At 51.0% G+C, this 20,661-nt stretch overlaps 3 protein-coding genes across 13 annotated transcripts in view; 2 read left to right on the forward strand and 1 right to left on the reverse strand.

Moving 5' to 3' along the window:
• The window catches only part of Glb1l (galactosidase beta 1 like), an 11,190-nt gene extending 8,911 nt beyond the window's left edge, over positions 1 to 2,279 (forward strand). For both annotated transcript variants that reach the window (XM_052192359.1, XM_052192360.1), the window contains 6 exons: positions 256 to 330; positions 443 to 532; positions 665 to 778; positions 1,199 to 1,330; positions 1,529 to 1,744; positions 1,899 to 2,279. In XM_052192359.1, the coding sequence (XP_052048319.1) occupies positions 256 to 330; positions 443 to 532; positions 665 to 778; positions 1,199 to 1,330; positions 1,529 to 1,744; positions 1,899 to 2,162 (891 nt within the window). In that variant the 3' untranslated portion in view covers positions 2,163 to 2,279. The remainder of the gene's footprint in view (positions 1 to 255; positions 331 to 442; positions 533 to 664; positions 779 to 1,198; positions 1,331 to 1,528; positions 1,745 to 1,898) is intronic.
• Positions 2,253 to 9,993, reverse strand: Ankzf1 (ankyrin repeat and zinc finger peptidyl tRNA hydrolase 1). Of its 5 annotated transcripts, none has more exons than XM_052192354.1 (13): positions 9,476 to 9,992; positions 7,210 to 7,316; positions 6,879 to 6,981; positions 6,564 to 6,757; positions 6,095 to 6,207; positions 5,856 to 6,003; positions 5,423 to 5,651; positions 5,117 to 5,272; positions 3,620 to 4,103; positions 3,368 to 3,479; positions 3,099 to 3,266; positions 2,886 to 2,971; positions 2,253 to 2,598 (listed from the first exon to the last, which is right to left on the reverse strand). In XM_052192354.1, exons 1-13 carry the CDS (start codon positions 9,699 to 9,701, stop codon positions 2,475 to 2,477), a joined length of 2,250 nt encoding a protein of 749 aa, XP_052048314.1. In that variant the 5' UTR covers positions 9,702 to 9,992; the 3' UTR covers positions 2,253 to 2,474. The 5 variants fall into 5 exon arrangements, 4 of the variants coding, with proteins under 4 accessions (XP_052048314.1, XP_052048316.1, XP_052048318.1 ...); XM_052192356.1 differs by having other exon boundaries at positions 9,531 to 9,770; XR_007979427.1 differs by lacking the exon at positions 2,886 to 2,971 and adding an exon at positions 2,745 to 2,833 and having other exon boundaries at positions 2,502 to 2,598; positions 9,476 to 9,993.
• Positions 9,994 to 10,137: 144 nt separating this feature from the next.
• On the forward strand, positions 10,138 to 19,664 carry Atg9a (autophagy related 9A). 6 transcript variants are annotated; one of them, XM_052192351.1, is made up of 17 exons: positions 10,138 to 10,328; positions 10,605 to 10,665; positions 11,271 to 11,328; positions 11,741 to 11,872; positions 12,025 to 12,068; positions 12,547 to 12,611; positions 13,748 to 13,909; positions 14,046 to 14,187; positions 14,748 to 15,496; positions 15,578 to 15,731; positions 15,835 to 16,014; positions 16,379 to 16,627; positions 16,817 to 16,995; positions 17,103 to 17,220; positions 18,587 to 18,809; positions 18,963 to 19,108; positions 19,566 to 19,664. In XM_052192351.1, the coding sequence occupies exons 4-17, from the start codon at positions 11,770 to 11,772 to the stop codon at positions 19,569 to 19,571; spliced, it is 2,520 nt and encodes an 839-aa protein (XP_052048311.1). In that variant the 5' UTR covers positions 10,138 to 10,328; positions 10,605 to 10,665; positions 11,271 to 11,328; positions 11,741 to 11,769; the 3' UTR covers positions 19,572 to 19,664. The 6 variants fall into 6 exon arrangements, with proteins under 6 accessions (XP_052048311.1, XP_052048310.1, XP_052048312.1 ...); XM_052192350.1 differs by having other exon boundaries at positions 11,274 to 11,328; XM_052192352.1 differs by lacking the exon at positions 10,605 to 10,665 and having other exon boundaries at positions 11,250 to 11,328.
• Positions 19,665 to 20,661: the final 997 nt, after the last annotated feature.

Genomic DNA, 20,661 nt, shown 5'->3' on the forward strand with positions numbered 1-20,661 from the left:
GGGGAGAAGGGAGAGTTCCCACACTGTACAGGAGCCCTACAAACTGGTGGTGTTTGTCTGGGGAACAGAGCCCACTTAGTATCCCACGAAGCGGTTCCCACTCAGATAGGACCATCTGGGGAATTCCACACGTGGAGAATTATAGGGTCTTCATGGCTCCCTGCAGCCCATCCCTGGGTTCCAGGTCAAGAACCTTCTTTTAGAGCCTTGGATTGTTTTAGTTTTCCTATGACTACTGAGAGAATTTGGGCTCAGTTCCAGGAAATCCCCTTGGGACCTTTACCTCCCCCCAGCCCCAAGATGAAGCTTGGACCTTTCGCTGTGAACCTGGTAAGTCTCTCCCCCATCTTTTCTGATCTTACACTGTTGTTTTCTGACTCAGTTACCTTGAGCAGCCCTCACTTCAGAAGCTTAACAGTTTGGTTACCCTTTGTCCTCACAGGATGGGAATTTGCTGTCTTTCCTAGACTTTCTCTGCCCCCAAGGCCCCATCCATTCAGTTTTGCCCTTGACCTTTGAGGCTGTTAATCTGGTAAGACATAAACCCCTATCAGATGGGAAGGGCAGGCTCCTTTAACAAGTCCCTTTGGCTGCTAGTCGTCCTTACAGTGCTCCTTCCTTCCTATCACCATTTCATCTTAAGTCCTCATCCTTCCGTGTCTAGGACCATGGCTTTATGCTGTACAGGACCTATCTGACTTATACTGTTCTAGAACCAACACCATTCTGGGTGCCAAATAACGGGATTCATGACCGTGCCTATGTGATGGTAGATGGGGTAAGAGACTCATCCTAACCATCGTGCTTTCAATCCCACCCCCTCCCCAAACACCCTTCAGCTTTAACGTTTCCCCATTCCCATCCCTTCCCCATCTGTCTGCCCAGGTTATAAGCTGGGATTTGGGGGGACATGGTGGGGCACACCTACATTCCCAAAAAAAAAAAGAAAAAGAAAAGCAGTAGCCGTGCCGGTGGCGCACGCCTTTAATCCCAGCACTTGGGAGGCAGAGGCAGGTGGATTTCTGAGTTCAAGGCCGGCCTGGTCTAGAGTGAGTTCCGGGACAGCCAGGGCTACACAGAGGAACTGTCTCGAAAAACAAAACAAAACAAAACAAAAAAAGTGTTCTAACATGATTCATTGTATAGTGGCCAAGAACACTGGGCTCTTCTTTGACCAGAGCCTATCTCTTTCCCACAGGTATTGATGGGTGTTCTGGAGCGGAGCTTGAGACAAGAACTGTATTTGACTGGGAGAGTAGGGACCCGGCTGGACATACTGCTGGAGAATATGGGAAGGCTCAGCTTCGGCTCTAACCACAGTGACTTCAAGGTGAGCTGGGTTTGTCTCTTCTTCTCCAGGACCTTAACCACCTCTCTTGGGGAACAGGGCCTAATGGAAGCACTCTGCATTTAGGTGGAGGCACAGGAATGGAGTCGAGGATGTGGACATGGCCAGTTACGTGCCAGGGCTTGATGGGCACAGTGTAGGCCCGGCTCAGTGAGTGACTTCTGACTTGTTTCCCCACAGGGCCTGTTAGAACCACCACTTCTGGGGCAGACTATCCTCACCCAGTGGATGATGTTCCCTCTCAAGGTGGATAAGCTTGTAAAATGGTGGTTCCCCCTGCAGCTGATGAAAAGGGCCCAGCCTCAAGCTTCCTCTGTCCCTGCCTTCTATTCCGCAAAGTTTCCGGTTTTAGGCTTACCTGGGGACACATTTCTCTATCTACCTGGATGGACCAAGGTATTGCTAATGATGGTAGAAGGAATTGTGGGGGGCACATTACAAGGAAACCAAACTGGACATGCAAATAACAGTCCTGATTAGAAAGCCGAAGGGGGTAACTGCACGCGTGGAGAGCTGACCCTTTCTTTTTCCACTCCATCCCTTCCCCCAGGGCCAAGTGTGGATCAATGGGTTTAACTTGGGCCGGTACTGGACAATGCGGGGTCCACAACAGACCCTATACGTGCCAAGACTGCTGCTGTTTGGTAGATCCATCAACAAAATCACATTGTTGGAGCTAGAAAATGTGCCTCATGACCCACAAATCCAGTTTTTGGATACGCCTATCCTCAATAGCACTTTGCACTGGGGGTATAACTATCTTCTCTCAGAAACACAGGGTTCCTTTGTACCAATGGAGTTAAGTGGGCACTGAAAGAAAGATAACCCTGAAGTCTGGGACACAGGGCAGGATCCTTTGGTGATGGCCACAGTGACCATAAAGAATCAAAGGCTACAATCTCTCTGACTGTAAGTACACACACAGTTTTCTTGCCAAACTTTATTGTGATTAAAATTCCAAAGACAGTACTGGCTCCACACACCTTCGTGGCCCTGTCTTTGCCCCGGTTCCTGACTGTCCTTTACCACCCATCTTCCAAATAACGTCGAGCTTCATGAGGAGGAGAGCCCTAGGTCTGGATGTGTCCTCTTGGGACCCAGAGGTGGCCCCAGGTGCTGTAAGAACTCAAGATGAAGGTCTTCCCGCCTGACTGCGATGGTCTCGAAGGCAACGTGTGGAGCAGAAAGAGAAGTCGAGGTAGTGAAAGGGAACGAGGCCTTGGAGGGGCACTCCACAACTCCAGCAGCGTCTGAGCAAAAGGAAGAAAAATGATTGGGCAGGTACCCCACAAACTTCCCCATCTAAGCGCTGCCCAGCCCTTAAAGGTCCCAGGGACTCTCAAGTCCCCTCTGAACACCACGAAGGCCCTCATTCCCCGTGCCTTCACTTACTCACCATGAACACCACGAAGGCCCTCATTCCCCGTGCCTTCACTCATTCACCATGAACACCACGAAGGCCCTCATTCACGACCCAGCTGGCTCCTATAATACAGGAGGCCACCCTTTCACTCATCCCCTGGCCCCCGTACCGTACCCAGCATTGACAACTGCAGAGTCAGGAACTGGAGGGCTAGGGGCTCCCAACTGGGCAGCAAGTCGGCGCTCTGCAGCTAGAGCTCTCTGCAAAGCAGAAAAGATGTTACAGACAGAAGTCTAAAGATGAACAGTGCACTCAGGAAATACTGGCTCAGTCTGGGGAGGAGGTAGGTGCTTACGGAAGCCTGGCAGTGCAAGACTGGTGCCTCACCTTCTCTCGGTCACTGAGGGCAGCGAACCGCCGGCGCTCCTCCTGCTCCTGTTCTTCCTGCTCCCTCTGCTTCCGCTGCTGCTGCCCCCGCTGCTGTCGAGCTGCCTTCTGCTCTTTTTTCCTTGTAGCCTGCCGGGCCTCCATTTCCTGAGTCAATGGCCCTGGCACCTGGAAGATTCCCCAAAGATATAATAAAACTACAAGGAAGCAGGAAGGGCCTAAGGAGGACCTCTGATGCCTTCCGCTCTGTAGCTCCTTCTCCAACTCACCCGAGCCTTGCTGTAATCATAGGCATCTGGATTCTTCTCCATGAACCTCCGGAATTCATTACGCGTTGATTTGTCAGCTGCTACAGTATAAGGTAGTCGAGCCCTAGAGTCCCTAAGGACAAACACCCAAAACCAAGTTCAACTTGCCTCCTGTTTTTCCTGGCATCACCCAAGGAAATAGTATCAAGTGCCACCATGAACTACCACGTTATGTTCTCTCTACCTAAATGGGGTCAGGAAGGAGATACTCACTGCATAGTGGGGTCAGCACCTGCTTCCAACAGCAAACGAACTACCAAGCCCCTTCCAGCTGCAGCTGCTGCATGCAGGAGAGTAAAGCCACCAGGGCCCAAAGGGACGTTGAGTAGGGCCCTAACTCCAGGGTCTACAGGCCCAGTGGCCAGCTGCAGCTTTAGCACCTCAACTTCCCCAGCACGACAAGCAGCTAGAAGTGTATCCCAGAGCTCTGGGTGACCCGGGGCTTTGGCATCATCGACCGGAGTGTCCAGTGGGGTTGCAACCACTTGGGCTGGCTGAGAGAATGGCTCATCTTGAGGGTGCTGAGGAAGAGGCCCATGCGCCCCACACTGCTGCTCTTGACTTCTCTCCTTCTTCTTCCCCCGCCTCCTCCTCCGCTTGGGCAATACTTCAAATTCACGAAGATCCAGGGTCCCCAGTGTCATGTCTACTAGCTCCAACTCTACTTCAGAGCCATCTTCTTCCTGAGACTCTGAACCTAGAAAAAGATACTATCTTAGATCTAAGGAATAGGGAGAGGGTAGAAAGATGTGAGCTTCCTCAGATGGGTTTACATTTATAAAAAAGATACTCCAGATCATCCTGAAATGAAGTGTTTTTATTCTATCCCTGGACTCTCAAAATTAACAGGACAGTACAAAGTAGAGGAAAGCACCAGCATAGTGGTGCACACCTTTAATCCCAGGCTTTGGGAGGCAGAGACAGGTGGATCTCTAAGAGATCAAGGCCAACCTGGATTATCTGGATGAATTTGAGGACAGCTAGAGCTATATAGTGAGACCTGTCTGAAAAATAAAAAACAAAAACAAAACTACCACCACAACAACAAAAAAGAAAAAGACAAAAGCATTCAAGCAAGCAAACAAACAAAAAACCCCTAACAGTAGAGGGAAGCAGTGCTTAGCCCGAAGCACAGTATCCAATCAAAACCACACATCCCTCCATGCTAAGTACCAGGAATATAGCTATGAGCAGTCAAAAGATCTGGCAAGTCACTAAATATGTCTCCGTTGATAAGTGGTAGGACATACCTGTAATTCCAGCATTTGGAAACTGGAGGCAAAAGGACATAGTTTAAGATCAACCTGGGCTACAGAGAGCCCCAGGCCGGCCTGGGCTAGATGACAAAGACCCTGCCTCGGTAAGAAAGCAGCTTGGTGTGGTGGTTAGTATGTAATCCCAGCGTTTGGGAGGCTGAGGCAGGAAGACTGCCATTTCAAGGCCAGTGTGGGTGCTATACAGGGAGTTCTGGTCCAGCCTGGGCTGAAGTGAGACACTCCCAAAACGACAAAAGAAATACATGCTTGCTTTTTACAGCATACCTTATTTTTATAAACAGATGCTCATAGGGACGAGTGGATGGATGGCTGTGGGTATAGTTTAAGGGGTCACCTATCAACCTTTAGATGGGTCAGTTATGAGAACTGGCCAAGGCATTTCCAAGGAAGATGATAGGCAGATATATTTCACAATTGTCGATGGTGCTCAAACCTTGTTTGAATGGGTCTTCACCCTGCCCAAAAGCCTCATTTGCATCACTGGGGACCTCTGGTTTTTCTTTCTCAGCATCCTTTTTCCTCTCTGCTCTCACTGGTTTCCAGTGTGTCTCAGGAGAGTGAAATCTGACCATTTCTCGAGGGTCTTCATCTGCCATGAAACAAACAAACAAACAAAAAACTTTCTCAATTTTAGGTGTGGAGAAACTTGGGTCAATTGGGCTGCAGTCAGTCCAACAGCTAGGAAACCCCGTGGATACGAAGGTCTGTGTATAAGGACCCAAGATCTGGAATAGCTCACCATACACCTGCAAGGTGGTCAGCTTATGGAGTACACGCTGAAGCTCTCCAAAAGTGGGTCTGCGGGTGGTGAGAGGAATATCCCAAAGTCGGGAATCATCCCTTTGTAGGGGTGCCCCTTGGCCTCCAAAGAACAAGGACCGGCCAGAGCGTGGGGCACGGAGCAGTACTGTTTCTGCCTCGCCCAGGGCTTTGGACCAGATTGGCCCGGCCAGCAGGTCACGAACATCCTAAAGAGAGTAACTCCACTTAACATAGCTTCTTCTGCTGCTTTAAAAAAATCTCCAAACCAAACAACGGCCCTATGATCATATGAAGGGAAAGGAAGATAAAGAATGAGAGAATGTTTCTGGGAATTCTTATTCTATTGTCTACCCAGAAAACTAGAAAAACATGAGATCAGTGGACTACCAGATCTGCGAGGCCTAACTCACCTTATAGAGCATGGCTTCATTGTAGCGCCTCAAGTTGGCTCCAGCAGAGCGGGATGCCCTACCCTGGGCATCCTGAAGTCCCTGGGCTGTGCCCCGCTTGGCCCGCACAGTGTAACGGTGAAAGGTTTTGTGTGCCACCACTTCTCTTCTGTAGACGGCACAGACTCAGTACTGGAGACCAGGCAGTACTCCCAGGTTAGTGCGGTCCATCCTTACCCCACCATGCAGCACCCTCTCACCCTTGAAAAATGGCACCAGCAAAATGTCCAGCCGCAGCCATGAGCACCACGTAGTATCTGGGACCTCCATTTTGCAGGTTTTGTAGCAGCAATTCTGCCTTTTCTGGTGGAATCTAGATGACACATCAACAAACATTCCACATGCTGCATGCATTGAAAACAAGAAACCAAGTGTTACATTGGTATTGTCTCATTTATTACAACCATCTAGGCCTCATTTCCATTTCACAAAGGATACCCAAGGCTTCAAGAGGTAGTAGTGGAAGATGGGAATGATATAATCACAATTTAGACTTTATCCCATTACACTTGACTCATTCAAGATTCAGGTCAGTTCGATTCAAGATTATGCTCTCAGGTATGATACAGCCTTACCCAAAAAGAAGGAAGAAAATAAGACATGCATTGGTTGAAGAAAACCTAGCACACAAAAGCTGGGATTGATCACACAATCTGTACTGTTACTTGCCTGGCGAGGGCCTAGGACGCAACGATAGGCATAAAGAAACTGGCCCTGGGCGTTTTTGAACAGGACCCGGTGTGGGTAGAATCCGGGGGGTCGGGCAGCTTTCTCAGTTTCAGCCCTGCCCTCCTCCAGGGTTGGCAAGTCCTCTTCGTTGGTTGAGTCTGAGTCATCTGATCCTGAGATGCTTGAGAGATCCCCTGAAGACAAACAGGGGACATACAAGTCTGACACTCCACCTCTGACCTTTCTCCAAACCCCACAGTGTCTTCCCCGCCCCCACCTCCTGCTTCCACACAGGCCTTCCTGTAACAGCATTACCTGCGGAGCTCTGCTTTTCAAAGTCTGAAGCAGACAGGAGAGGCTTGTTCTTGAGGCGTTGTTTTAAGTTAAAGCGATGCCAGTCAAGCTTATAATGTTCTCTCTGGTGTGAAGGAAAAGAGGGAAGGGGAGAGTAGGAATACATTCCACCGTGGCTGTGCACAGTGGACAAAGCTAGTCACAGGCCTATAGGAAATATAACCCGGCTAACACTATGTACACTGGACAAAGTATGGACCTTTATTGACTTAGTGTAAATCCATGTACACCTCCCCCCACCCAGAATTACACCCCTGCTCCTAACATCTAACCCCAGACCCTGGTCTTTTACCTGTTCCTGGTGGTTCTGGAAGATCTGGTTGCAGGTTGAACAAAATAATTTATCTGAAATATCCAGAGAACATGGAGATACTTTCTTCCCTGAGCTTATGTTCTCTTCTGAAAGGAAGAAAAGAGTAATTGGAAGTAGAAAGGGATTATATCCAATCTACAGTGAACCTACAGTACCCAGGACTACATTGAATACCTGATAATACAGAAGAAAAACATGGCATGACCTTGCCTTTCAAGAATTTACAATCCGGCAATCATGAGATAAACAATACAGTAACTGTTTTGTACAATAAATACACTTGAAAAAAATGCATGTACAATATTACATTCCAATGATCAAAGTGGACTGTTTAGGGAGATCTTGTAGAAAACAAATGGTAGTAAGGGTCTTTTTGGTGTTGGGGCTTTAAGACCACACACATTGAGGCCAGCCTGGTCTACAAAGTGAGTTCCAGGATATCCAGGGCTACTCAGAGAAACCCTGTCTCGAGAAAAAAAAAAAAAAGCCCACACACATCCTAAGCATGTTCTGTACCATAGCATGGCATCCCACCCCCAACTCCGTTTTTAGTCTAGAAGTGCTACCCAACACATCTGAGGAACCTTCTAACAAGGGTAAATTATCAAAACTGCGCCGTCAATCAGAAAAACGCTTCCTGAATCAATGCTTTCCCAAATCCTCTGATACAGTCAAGGCTAACTCTAGAAGTACTTCTATATCTTTACATTAAACTTAACTGAAGCTGGACTTGGTAATGCAGCTGGGAGGCAGAGGCAGACAGATCTTTTTTTGGGGGGGGGGGGCTGGTTTTTTTTTTGGAGACAGGGTTTCTCTGTGAAGCCCTGGCTGTCCTGGAACTCACTTTGTAGACCAGGTTGGCCTTGAACTCAGAAATCTGCCTGCCTCTGCCACCCAAGGGCTGGGATTAAAGGCACGCACCACCACCGGGCCAGACAAATCTCTTATGTGTTAGAGGTCAGTCAGCCAAGGCTATGCAGTAAGACCCTATCTCAAAAACAAAACACCCTCACTGACGTGGAAAGTGGGCAGCCCCTTGCTCCCAAAAGTGAACTGTGGGTATACATCGTGGAATCTCTGAGGATAAGCAAGCACACACCCAGAAAAACAAGTCCAGGAATGATCTTCTGTCACAGCTTGATGCTAAACCAAAACCTTACATGTGTCTGAAAGGTGTTAACTGGACTTTAGTTCCCACCATAGTAAGCCCTAAAATATTTCTGTGGTACTGGGGCTGGAACCCAGATCTACTAACGAGCTACATTTCCTAGCTCCCAAAACATTTTTTTGTCCCCGCCCCCCTCCGCCCCAGACAAGGTCTCACTGTACAGTTTAGGTAGTTCTTTTTTTTTTTAATTAATTAATTTATTTATTATATGTAAGTACACTGTAGCTGTCTTCAGACACACCAGAAGAGGGCAATTGGCCTCACTGCATTACAGATGGTTGTGAGCCACCATGTGGTTGCTGGGATTTGAACTCAGGACCTCTGAAAGAGCAGTCAGTGCTCTTAACCACTGAGCCATCTCAACCCCTTTGAAGATTTTTTTTGTTTTGCTTTTTGTTTGTTTGTTATTGTTTTTCTGAGACAGGGTTTCTCTGAGTAGCCCTGGCTGTCCTGGAACTCACTCTGTAGACCAGACTGGCCTCGAACTCAGATACCCACCTGCCTCTGCCTCCCAAGGGCTGGGATTAAAGGCGTGCAATCACCACTGCCCTGGGTTGTTCTTAAAGTCCTACTTCTTCTTGCCTTACACTCCTAAGTGCTATCTCAACTCTCAGATTAAATTTATTTTTAACCATATAAAACTAGTTCCTAAATGGAAATTTACACCTTATACTCCCAGTTGCAGTGGTCAGACAACCTAAGAAAAGTGCAAGAAAACGCAGCCAAAGAAAAACTAGGATACATAATCAGTAAATTAATCTGTATTTAGCAAAAGGGAATGTATCTGACTAGTGTCCACTTCGATTTGAAATAGACCTAAGAAAGGTTTTAAAAGCAGTGGTATTAATGTAACGAGATATAAACAATAGCTAGAAACGTTTATGGTGACAATTTATGGGCCACCTCTGTATAAACAACCCAGGGGTGAAATATACTGGGGAAAGAAAAAGCGGGCCAACAGAAATAATCAGTGTGGATTCCTAAGCTGGGAAATCACGATGTTTGAAAAGCCTTCCGTGTTAGACTCCACAGAACCTGTGACGTTCCTCTTAGGTCCACCCCAAGCATCCCGAATACCTGGACAGGAAGTACGCGGCGCCCAGGACAGAGCCTCCCCAGGAGCTTGGCTCACCAGGCTCAGGCCCCGAACGAGTGGAGCTTCCCGGTTGAGGGCCAATAGGGAAACGGAGGCAGGGGCTTGAGCTGCACGTGGAGCTGTCGACATGGCTGAAGAAGAAACGGAAGACAGAAACAACCCTCCAGAGCGAGGTTCTACTACCTGGTCGCCAGCAGGCCTGGCCATCCCCACGCAGAAATGCCTCTCTGCCTTCACCCGCTAACAAATTAGTTCTGCGGTAAATACGTGAGGATCTTCAGGAGTGAAATGGAGAGCACCCAGACCCAAATCGAGTCCAGGAGTTACCAGTTAGAGGCAACCCAACCGATCTACTAGCACCGACAACGTGCTTCTTCACTCGACCCGCCCTCAGAAGCCTCCCCTAAGGTCCCGAGAGCCGAGCCACACGCAAGGCCACCGTTCGAAAGCTGGATTTCTGCAACACCATAACAATCTGGCAGCTACGGAGAGGCGAAGGGGACAAACTGCCGCGCCCGTAGCCCACCCCCTCACCACGTAGAGCACACTATTGGTCCACTGCTCTCCAAGACCCGCCTTCAACCCTTCGTCCTGCCCCCTGGGCTAAGAATTGGCCACCATGTCTCCACCCACTTTTTTCATTGGCCAGATTGGCTGCGGGTGACAGTGAGTGACAGACGGAGGGCCTAGAGCTCCGGGTCTAGCTGAGCCCAGCAGAACAGACCAGGCTTCTGGAATCGCCCGGGTCACGGTTCCTGCGGTGACACGCGAGGCTGGTAACTGGAATCTCCAGACCCAGGCCCAAGCTGGCCAGGGGTGCCCACAGACCCCCAAGTGAGCTCGCGATGCGTAACGGGGACAGGGGAGAGGCGGGCGGGCCGGGGGCGCGCAGCCAGAATGTTTTGATAGAGGGCGCGCGCGGCCAGGGGAGCGCGCGTGCGCCGGGGCCGCGCGCCGGGTTGTCCGCTGTTGGGAGCCTAGCCCCCGGCCTGGGGCCGGGCGACCCTGGGGCGCCCTGTGCTCAGGTCTAGGTGGCTGGGATTGGGGAGGCATCCCAGTCCACCAGGGAAATCAGCTGTAGATCTGGCTCGACCCCTCCACCATCCACAGACACCCCTGAGCACAGGCCCTTCCTGGGGAGATCCATGGGCCCTGGGTCTACACTGACCAGGTGAGTGTGTTTCCTGAGGCACACGCCTTTTACTAACCAAGGGACTCCCTCTGGGACCAGGCCGGACCAAGATCCACCATCCCCAGAGTCTTCACTGATTGGGAGTATACCATACCACCTTGACCCTACCTGGTACTAGGTACCCAGGGAACCCACTTATTCAGGCGGGATCCGGAGTCTACATTGACTGGAAAATTCCGATCCAGAAACCATGCCTGCCTAGGTCTCTAATGCTAGGGAAGTAGAAGGGATTGTCTACAAAAATCTTGAGAAGACTCTCATTTGGGATTTTCTGAACCCCAAAAAGAATGTCTGATTTCTAAAGTTGAAGTAGATCAAAGGTACAACAGTCCCAAAGGGCTGTGTGGATTCTGACCTGTACTGACTCACTCTCCACTGGGTCAGAGAGTTTAGTTTCTCCTGGGTATCCTCAAAGTAGATGGATGGTCCTACAGTAGAACATCAGGAGACATCTGACACTACCGGGGAGGTGTCTCTTCCCCATCTCTCTGCCCTCCTCTTAGTGGGGCTTGGGTGGGTGGGAGGGTTGGGTTATTTTCTGTCCCAACTCCCCATTCTTTGAGGCCTGACACCTTTTCCTCCAGCAGCTGTCCAACCAGGGCACCCAGGACTGACGTGGAGCAGAAACTGTCCATGGAGCTGGTAGGGCCATGTGCTTATCTTAAACATTTGTTTACAAAAAAAAAAAAAAAAAAAAAAAAAAATGCTTCCAAACTGTTAGTCTCTGGAGAGACCAGGGTTTCCAGGAGGGGCAGGGGAGGAAGCTTTCTCTTCATTGGATAGAAAATGAAACAACTCACCCCATACCAAAGGGGCAGATTCTGGCACAGTAGCTCCCCAATAAAGGTTCTGGGAATGAGGACCAGAGTGAAGGCCCCCTTAAATCCCAAGTTTAGCAGTTCTTCTTGGGCTATATTACCCCTGTACTGCTTCTGAGTCAAGGAGGTTAGTGGTAAAAATATATCCCAACTATTCTTTCTCATTCCTTCTGGCCTGGTGGGCAGGACAGCAAGTTCACAGTGTCCGGATCTGATCCGGTTCTCTTCACTGGCAGGTTAACAAAGTGGACAGGGGGCTGCGGTGATGGCACAGTTTGACACGGAATACCAGCGTCTAGAGGTCTCTTATATCGACTCACCCCCAGGGGAAGAGGACCTGTTGGTGCATGTGGCTGAGGGGAGCAAATGTGAGTTTTGGGATGTGACAGCCAGAGCAGGGCATGGGCGGAAGTTGCTGGAGGAACCCTGAGGGAGCAGGGCAGTGGAGGGGGGGAGGGGTCTGGGGCTTGGGGGGAATAGCTCCTTCAGGGATCTGACATCTCTGCTCCTGTGTCCACAGCACCTTGGCACCACATTGAAAACCTTGACCTCTTCTTCTCTCGAATATCCTTTGTGTCTCTGCATTGGAGCTTTTCCACCTCTTAGCTTTTCTCTGAGTTAGGTCTCTGATGGGAAATGGGGATGAGTTCCCTTCTAGTCCATGGAAGGGGAAATGAAACTCATATTGAAATAACGATTGTTAAAAATAATGATACCTCGTATTAGTTGAGAGCTCTATGCTCTTGTGTTACTTTATGAAGAACTCTTATAAGGGTGTTAGTTGTTAATGGTAATAATGTTTTTTTGACTCTGTCATTTCCCTGTTAAATACTTTGAATGCATTTTCCTAGACCCAGTAACCCCAAAAGGTAGGTATGGCTATTATCAATTTTCTACTGTGGACAAAGCTTAGGGAAATAACCTGTTAAAGATCACACTCCAGAGTTATAGAGCCAGGACTTCAGCTCGGAAGTGTGTGGACATCAGAGTCTGTATTTTTAAGTGTCTTTGCTTCACGGCCACTTTTTCTTAACATTTACACGTTTATAATCTACATCAGAAGAATGGCTTCACATGTATGCTCATTGGAGAGATTTTTGAACTCATGTAAGTATACCGAGGGATGCATGCTATGGTAAAAGAATACTTATTCTGTTCTTCCCCTTTGCTCTGCCTGGCTATGCCTGCCAATGCAAGGCAGTCCTAGGGCCCAAACTCTACAAATCTCAGGACCAGGTATAACATTTAAGCCTACAGCCTCACCTCTTGTAAATAGAACTTCCCTGGTCCTATCTCTTTCATAAGGAGAACTTATAGCTTAGTCATCTCACCAAGGCTATAAGGAGGATATATATGGTTCTGTCAGAAGGTCTTGGAGCCTGTGTTCTACTTGACTGCACATTATCCCTGCTGGGGTGAGAAAAACAGTCTGGTGTTGCCAGAGGGGAGGATTGGGAAAGGGAGGGGTTTGTTTGTTCTTTTGTTTTTGTTGTTTTGTTTGTTTTTACTTTTGTTTGGGTTTTTGAGATAGAGTTTCTCCCTGTAACCCTGGCTGTCCTAGAACTACCTTTGTAGATCATGATAACCTCAAACTCAGAAGACATCCACTTGCCTGAGTGCTGGAATTAAAGGCATGAGCCCCCCCACCTGGCAGGAAAGGTGTTCTTGATGATAAGAAAGGAATTCATGGCTGGGCGTGCTGGTGCAGGCCTTTAATCCCAGCCCCAGGAGGCAGAGGCAAGTGGATCTCTGTGAGTTCAAGGCCGGTCTGGTGGGACCAAGAGAATTCCAGGACAGCCAGAGGTACACAGAGAAACCCTGTCCCCAAAAACAAAACCAACCAAATAAAAGATTGCTAAAAGTTGGGGCCATTGGGATGGCTCAGCAGAAAAAGGCAACTGTGTCTATCCTGTTGATGTGAGTTGGGTCCCCGGTCAAAGACCAGAGACCATAGGCCAGAATTATCAGACATCTGAAAATCAAGTCCAGAGGTTGAGGCAGCTTATCATGATGAAGCAGGCTGCCTTTACAGCAGCACCTGAACCTAAGAGTAAAATGTAGGGGCAGTCTGTGCCCTTAAGGTCTTGTGAGTTCAAGCAGTAGCAGAGGCCGTTAGGATCACTTCAGCCTCTTTAATTCCCTATCTTGTTGAGCAGTTGCCAGCCTCTTCGTTCACTCCCCTTTTATTTCACCAGCCCCTCTCTCTGACTCACGGCCTGCCTCCCTTCTTTCCAACTCCCCAGGCAGTTCCTCTTTGTGGTTGCCTTCACCACCTTCCTGGTTAGCTGTGTGGACTATGACATCCTATTTGCCAACAAGATGGTGAACCACAGTCTCCATCCTACTGAGCCTGTCAAGGTCACTCTGCCAGATGCCTTTTTGCCTGCCCAAGTCTGTAGTGCCAGGTAAGGATGGTCCTGGGACACTGCTCGTGAGTAGAGAGGAGAGAAGGGCACGAAGCAGCAATTCACACTCTGGGACGAGTTGCTGGTACGCCTCCGTCCTCAGGGACCGACTTTATCCCCTCCTTTTCCATACCAGGATTCAGGAAAATGGCTCTCTCATCACCATCCTGGTCATTGCTGGTGTCTTCTGGATCCACCGGCTTATCAAGTTTATCTATAACATTTGCTGCTATTGGGAGATCCACTCCTTCTACATACATGCGCTGCGGATCCCAATGGTAAGACCAGAAGTTGGGCCATTAGCAACACAGCCCAAGAGATCTTAGGAAGGATGATATGTACTCCTGTGCAACACATGCCTGTAGCTCTCATTGGCAGGTATGATAGTCAGAGTTCTGTTAATGTGAAAAAACATCTGAGGCGATCCGTGTATTAAGGAGAAAAGATTGATTTTTGCCTCAGTTTTGGAGATGGGAGTCTATAGATGGTTGATAATATTGCTTGGTCAGTTGCTTAGGGCCCTGTGGTGAGGACACATATCATGGTAAGAGCGTATAACAAGGGAAGTCTGTTCGCTTCGTGGCAGCCAGGAAGTAGAGAGGAACGCAGGAAGGGGGCATCCAAAGCCCAAGTAATCTCTAAGAGCAGCCCCTTATTGGCAAAAGCCCTTAACACATGGTCCTTTGAGGGGCATTCCAGATCTGGACTGGAACAGCAGGTCAGGAAATATCTTTAAGCGTACGACTTACGTCTGTGTAGGCCAAGCTGTGCATCTGTGTTGGACAAAGGGTTTGGCTAACATGTCCTGCCCTTGTCTCTTGTCCACCCTGTCCTGCAGTCCGCCCTTCCCTACTGCACGTGGCAGGAAGTGCAGGCCCGGATTGTGCAGACGCAGAAGGAGCATCAGATCTGTATCCACAAGCGCGAGCTGACAGAGTTGGACATCTACCATCGCATCCTACGCTTCCAGAACTACATGGTGGCCCTGGTGAACAAATCCCTCCTGCCTCTGCGCTTCCGTCTGCCCGGCCTCGGTGAGGTTGTCTTCTTCACCCGCGGCCTCAAGTACAACTTTGAGCTCATCCTCTTCTGGGGACCCGGCTCTCTGTTTCTAAATGAATGGAGCCTCAAGACTGCATACAAACGCGGAGGGCAGCGGCTGGAGCTGGCCCAGCGACTCAGCAACCGCATCCTGTGGATTGGCATCGCCAACTTCCTGCTGTGTCCTCTCATCCTCATCTGGCAGATCCTCTACGCCTTCTTCAGCTATGCCGAGGTGCTGAAGAGGGAGCCAGGGGCCCTGGGAGCGCGTTGCTGGTCCCTCTATGGCCGCTGCTACCTCCGCCACTTCAATGAGCTGGAACACGAGCTGCAGTCCCGCCTCAGCCGAGGCTACAAGCCCGCCTCCAAGTACATGAATTGCTTCTTGTCCCCGCTGCTGACCCTGCTGGCCAAGAACGGAGCCTTCTTCGCTGGCTCTATCCTAGCAGTGCTCCTCGCTCTCACTATCTACGATGAAGACGTGCTGGCTGTGGAACACGTCCTCACCACTGTCACCCTTCTGGGAGTCACGGTGACTGTGTGCAGGTGTGCCAGGGCGGCGGGTGGGGATAGCAGAATGGCATTCTGGGAAAGGCTTCTGCCTCACCACACACCTGATCTCACCAGGTCCTTCATCCCAGACCAGCACATGGTGTTCTGCCCTGAGCAGCTGCTCCGAGTGATCCTCGCACACATCCATTACATGCCTGACCACTGGCAGGGTAATGCCCACCGCTCGCAGACCCGGGACGAGTTTGCCCAGCTCTTCCAGTACAAGGCAGTGAGTGGAGTTGGAGCTAGGGCCTGCTAGAGACTGGCTGGTGTCTTGATGATACAGGCTGGGCAGTGTCCTGCTCAGCTAACCTCGGTCCCCTCCCTTTTAGGTGTTCATCTTGGAGGAGTTGCTGAGCCCCATTGTCACACCCCTCATTCTCATCTTCTGCCTACGCCCGCGGGCCCTGGAGATCATAGACTTCTTCCGCAACTTTACAGTGGAGGTCGTCGGCGTGGGAGACACCTGCTCCTTCGCTCAGATGGACGTCCGCCAGCACGGTCATCCCCAGGTACTGGGAGAGGTCAGGGCAGACGGCCAGGGACAATGCTGGCACACAGTAACCTTGGGAAAACTGCAAAAAATACCCTTTCTGAGCCAACAAGCAAGCCAAAAGGGTAGCCCCTCCTGTGGGCATCCCGGCACCAGGAGCACACTGTTTGGTCACCAGGAATCTGGCTGGATTCCAGCCCTGATTTGAACCATCAATACAAATGACAGACTCTTAGTACAAGTGACTGACCCTGTGTGTGGCCACTCCTGGGGAGGGAGGGCATCAGGGCTTTGACAGATGTGACAATGCCCTGCTGTCACTGTCCTCCAGGAAGGGCTGCTGTAAGCACTCAGGCCTGCTCACTGTCTTCTCCCCTGCCCAGTGGCTGTCTGGTGGGCAGACCGAGGCCTCAGTGTACCAGCAAGCTGAGGACGGGAAGACCGAGTTGTCCCTCATGCACTTTGCCATCACCAATCCCGGCTGGCAGCCCCCTCGTGAGAGCACAGCTTTCCTAGGATTCCTCAAGGAGCAGGTGCAGCGAGACGGGGCAGCTGCTGGCCTGGCCCAGGGTGGCCTGCTCCCTGAGAATGCCCTCTTCACATCCATCCAGTCCTTACAGTCTGAGTCCGAGGTGTGTATCTGGAGCCTGGGTGATGATGGGGCCCCTGATGCCGTGAGGGGAAGGACACGGGGTACGGGGTGCCAGGTTTCCTCTGTCTGTTCAGTCTGGGCCATTGGCTCCTAAGGCTCAGGACATCGGAGGACCTAGAGGCCTCCCCTGCCCTGAGAATTCTGCTTACCCCATATTTTTTTTCCATAGCCACTGAGTCTTATTGCAAATGTGGTAGCAGGCTCTTCCTGCCGAGGACCCCCACTGTCCAGGGACCTGCAGGCCTCCAGGCACAGGGCTGACGTTGCTTCTGCCCTTCGATCCTTCTCCCCTCTGCAGCCTGGACAGGCCCCTCAAGGCCGGGCTCCTGGTACCATGACAGGCTCTGGGTGAGTGGACGTGGGTCAGGGTGGGAGGGCGTGGCAGGAGCCCACAAAAACTGGTATAGATCTTGAAAACGTTGATGCCTGCTATCTCTCTGTGCTGGGAGGGACAGAGTGGATGCCAGGACCGCCAGCTCCGGGAGCAGCGTGTGGGAAGGACAGCTGCAGAGCCTGGTGCTGTCCGAATATGCGTCCACTGAGATGAGCCTGCACGCCCTCTATATGCACCAGGTGAGCGGGTGGGCACTGAGCAGCAGATTCTAGCCCTTCTCTGCCTCCCTCTCCCCCCCCCCTTTTCACAGAAGTCCTCCTTTATAGGGGGAGCTGGGGTTAAGACAGGCTTTCTCTGTATAACAGCCCAAGCTGTTCTGGAACTCACTTTGTAAACCAGGCTGGCCTTGAACTCACAGAGATCCACCTGCCTCAGCCTCCTGAGTGCTGATATGAAAGGCACACACACCACCTTACCTGGCCATCGCATATGTCCTCCTAATGGCATCTTTAGCTAGGAACTCCTGTTGCCTACCCTCTTCTCCTCCTGCTCTCTCCAAGACTCAGTAAAAGTCTCCTGCCTCTACTCTCCTGAATTTAAATGTTTTCCAGTACTGAGAATTGAACAGATAAGGCCTTGGGCATGTTAGGTAAGCCCTGAGCTGTATCTTCAGCCTTCTTTTGCTTTATTATTCTGAGAGCTATTTTCACTTAGTTACCTAGGCTGCCCTTGAACTCACTTTGTAGCCAGGCTGGCTTTGAACTTGTGATCTTCCTTCCACAGGCTCCCAAACTGCTGGGATTGCAGGCATGTGCCTCCAGACCCAGCCCTTCCTCATCAATCTTGATCCCTCCCTTCCTTTCCCTTCTCTCCTCTCTCCCTCCCTTTCTTCCCCCCCCCCCCCCTTGGCTTTTTAAAACAGAGTCTGACTCTTGATTCTGTAGACCAGGCTGGCCTCAATCCTGCTACCTCATGTTTCACTGTCACACACAACTGCCTGTGCATTTTCTTGTTCTGATTTTCTCCATAGCATCTGGTACTGTCTGACATCTTGGGGTTTTGTCTTTATTTAATAGTTTGTGGTCTATTTTTCCCCACCACCACCACTGCTAGTGTAAAGGGCTCACAGAGACTAGCAGTTCTATTTGTTCACTACTGTGTTCTGAATTCCAAAATAATACCTAGCACCGAGACCCTCTGCTGACTTGTTCTTTATTCGAGGAGTTATTGAGACAAGGGCCAGAGATAGCTCAGTTAGTAGACTGCTTGCCTGGTGTGCACAGGGCCCTGGGGTCCATCCTCAGCACTACCTAAACATCTGTAATCCCAGGGGAGATGACAGCAGATCAGAAATTCAAGGTCATTCTCAACTACCCACTGAGTTCAGGGTCAACCTGAGCTACTCAGAGGCTTTTCCAGGGGTCTCCTGAGAATGAGATCCACAGAGCGGCACACATCTAATGTACAGTACTAACATCTGAGATGCAGTAAGTCTAGGATTCTAGGTGAGGGTTTGTGAGTGGGAATTGAAGATGCTGCAGTGGGCGCAGCTGTTTCAGACAGACATCCTTCTATCCCCAACTAATCAGCCCCCCACTTCTCCAGCTCCACAAGCAGCAGACCCAGGCTGAGCCCGAGCGGCATGTGTGGCACCGCCGGGAGAGTGATGAGAGTGGAGAGAGTGCCCCTGAAGAGGGGGGAGAGGGTGCCCGGGCCCCCCAACCCATCCCCCGCTCTGCCAGCTATCCCTGTGCTACACCCCGGCCTGGAGCACCTGAGACCACCGCCCTGCATGGGGCCTTCCAGAGGCGCTACGGGGGCATCACAGGTATCCGACCGGGAATACAGGAGCAAAGAGGTTTCAGGGAAGGATGGTTCTTTCAAAGAAGAAAGAGACCATCAGGATGGGGTCCAAGGAGATTGACCCTCCAAGTCATCCTCAGAGCCCTCCCATTGCGCCTTGTGTTCTGTCTCTCTCTAGATCCTGGCACAGTGCCCCGTGCTCCCTCTCACTTCCCCAGGCTGCCCCTGGGAGGATGGGCAGAAGACGGGCAGCCGGCGTCCAGACACCCAGAGCCAGTGCCAGAGGAGGGCTCAGAGGATGAACTCCCCCCTCAAGTGCACAAGGTAAAGGCTGAGAGGCCACTTCTGTTACCGGTGACTCCAGTGAAGACAGCCTCTCCTGTCGCCCTCTCTGCCATCCTGTTTTCTGCTCTCTTGGGGCTGGAGAGATGGCTCAGTGGCTAAGAACACTGGGGGCTCTTCCAGAGGACCCAGGTTCGATTTCCAGCACCCACGTGGTGGCTCACCACTGTCTGTAACCCCAGTCCCAAGAGGTCAGATGCCATCTTCTGGTCTTCACAGGTACCACACACATGTGATTCAGACTTAGATGCAGACAAAACACTCATATAGAAATACATTTTTAAGAAGCAAAAAACCACTTTCTTCCTCTTACTGCTCTGAAGTTCAAGGCTTACCTCCCCAGCTCCCAGCCTTTTCTTTCTTTTATTTCCAGACCCCTCGGGGCAAGAAGGGAGCTGGAGACTGTCTGTCTGCTACCGGTCTTTTCCTTGCTCCACAGGTATAGACAAGGCAGAAGCTGGTTCCCATGCCCCAGGATGGAGGCAACAGCTGCCCTGCCATCCCTTCTGCCTGCCGTCAGAGGGATTCTCTGAGTGCCGCCTGGCTCCACGTGTGTGGTGTTTTGTGTGTTCCTGCCTGGCCAAGGGAGGTGCCAACGCTGGGCTTGCCCTAGCCCAAGAAGAATGTGAGGCCTAGGGACTAGGGGCACACAAGAGTCTAGCCTCGTCCCCAGGACTCCCTTGGCTCAGTGTGGTGCTAGAAACGGGTCCCCAGCCCAGTCCCAGCACTGCCATCTTTGCATCCACCCCTGCAAGTCTCCAGAGGGCTTCCTACCACAGAAGCGCTGCCAAGCGGAAGAACCTGTGCCAACTGTGGGGTGGGGAGGCGGGGCCTGAACCCTCAATCCCTGCAGCCTAGTCCCCCATCTGGAATAGCTGCGCAGCTCAGGCTGTGGCCCTTACCTCCAGCCCTCCCCTCACCCAGTGCTGCAGCCCCCCTCCCGCTCCCTGCACATCACTGGCATGTGTGTGCTGCTGGTCCCTTCTGTTCACTTGCCCCCCTTCTGTTTGGCTTTGGCTTTTTGTTGGGGTGAGAGCCCTAGCTCCCAGCTCCCCTCACACTATCTTTTGACACTAAGATGGAAGGTTTCTAAGCTGCAGGAACAGGATGACAATTTACTACCCTCTTCAACTTTTAGGATGGGCACTTGGGAGTGCGAGGCCCTCCTGGCTGCATGTGTACTCCTACTATGTGCGCAGGGGGCTGACAGGGCAGGAATGTGACCTCAGTTACCTATACATCCCAGCAAGACCGCTCTGCCCTGTATCCCTCACTTACTCATGGAGGACGGAGGGATGATGGACTCACCCTAGCCTAGGGCTTCGACATTGCATGCTGGGATTCAGCTCCTACCCTTCTCCCACACTCCCTTCCCCAGTTCTGCTCCCCTGTGGGAGGTAAACTTATGCCGAAGGTGGCGGACTCTGCTGTCGCAGCCCACAGCAGACGGGGTGGGAACCCTGTACAGCTTGATAACCCTTAATAAAGAAGGGACTTTGAGCGGGTTGTGGCTTCTGTTTTTTCCACGCAGCAGC

This window comes from Apodemus sylvaticus, chromosome 9 (assembly GCF_947179515.1).
Source record: "Apodemus sylvaticus chromosome 9, mApoSyl1.1, whole genome shotgun sequence".
NCBI lineage: Eukaryota > Metazoa > Chordata > Mammalia > Rodentia > Muridae > Apodemus > Apodemus sylvaticus.

Coding starts and splice junctions, on each gene's coding strand:
- Ankzf1 (XM_052192354.1), bottom strand. CDS start 9,701: ATGGCCAGGCCTGCTGGCGACCAGGTAGTAGAACCTCGCTCTGGAGGG. Junction 6,004..6,094: donor GCTGGTGCCATTTTTCAAGG/GTGAGAGGGTGC, acceptor TGCCGTCTACAG/AAGAGAAGTGGTGGCACACA. Junction 2,599..2,885: donor TCTGCAGTTGTCAATGCTGG/GTACGGTACGGG, acceptor CCTTTTGCTCAG/ACGCTGCTGGAGTTGTGGAG.
- Atg9a (XM_052192351.1), top strand. CDS start 11,770: ATGGCACAGTTTGACACGGAATACCAGCGTCTAGAGGTCTCTTATATC. Junction 12,069..12,546: donor TTGACCTCTTCTTCTCTCGA/ATATCCTTTGTG, acceptor TAACATTTACAC/GTTTATAATCTACATCAGAA. Junction 17,221..18,586: donor ACGCCCTCTATATGCACCAG/GTGAGCGGGTGG, acceptor CCACTTCTCCAG/CTCCACAAGCAGCAGACCCA.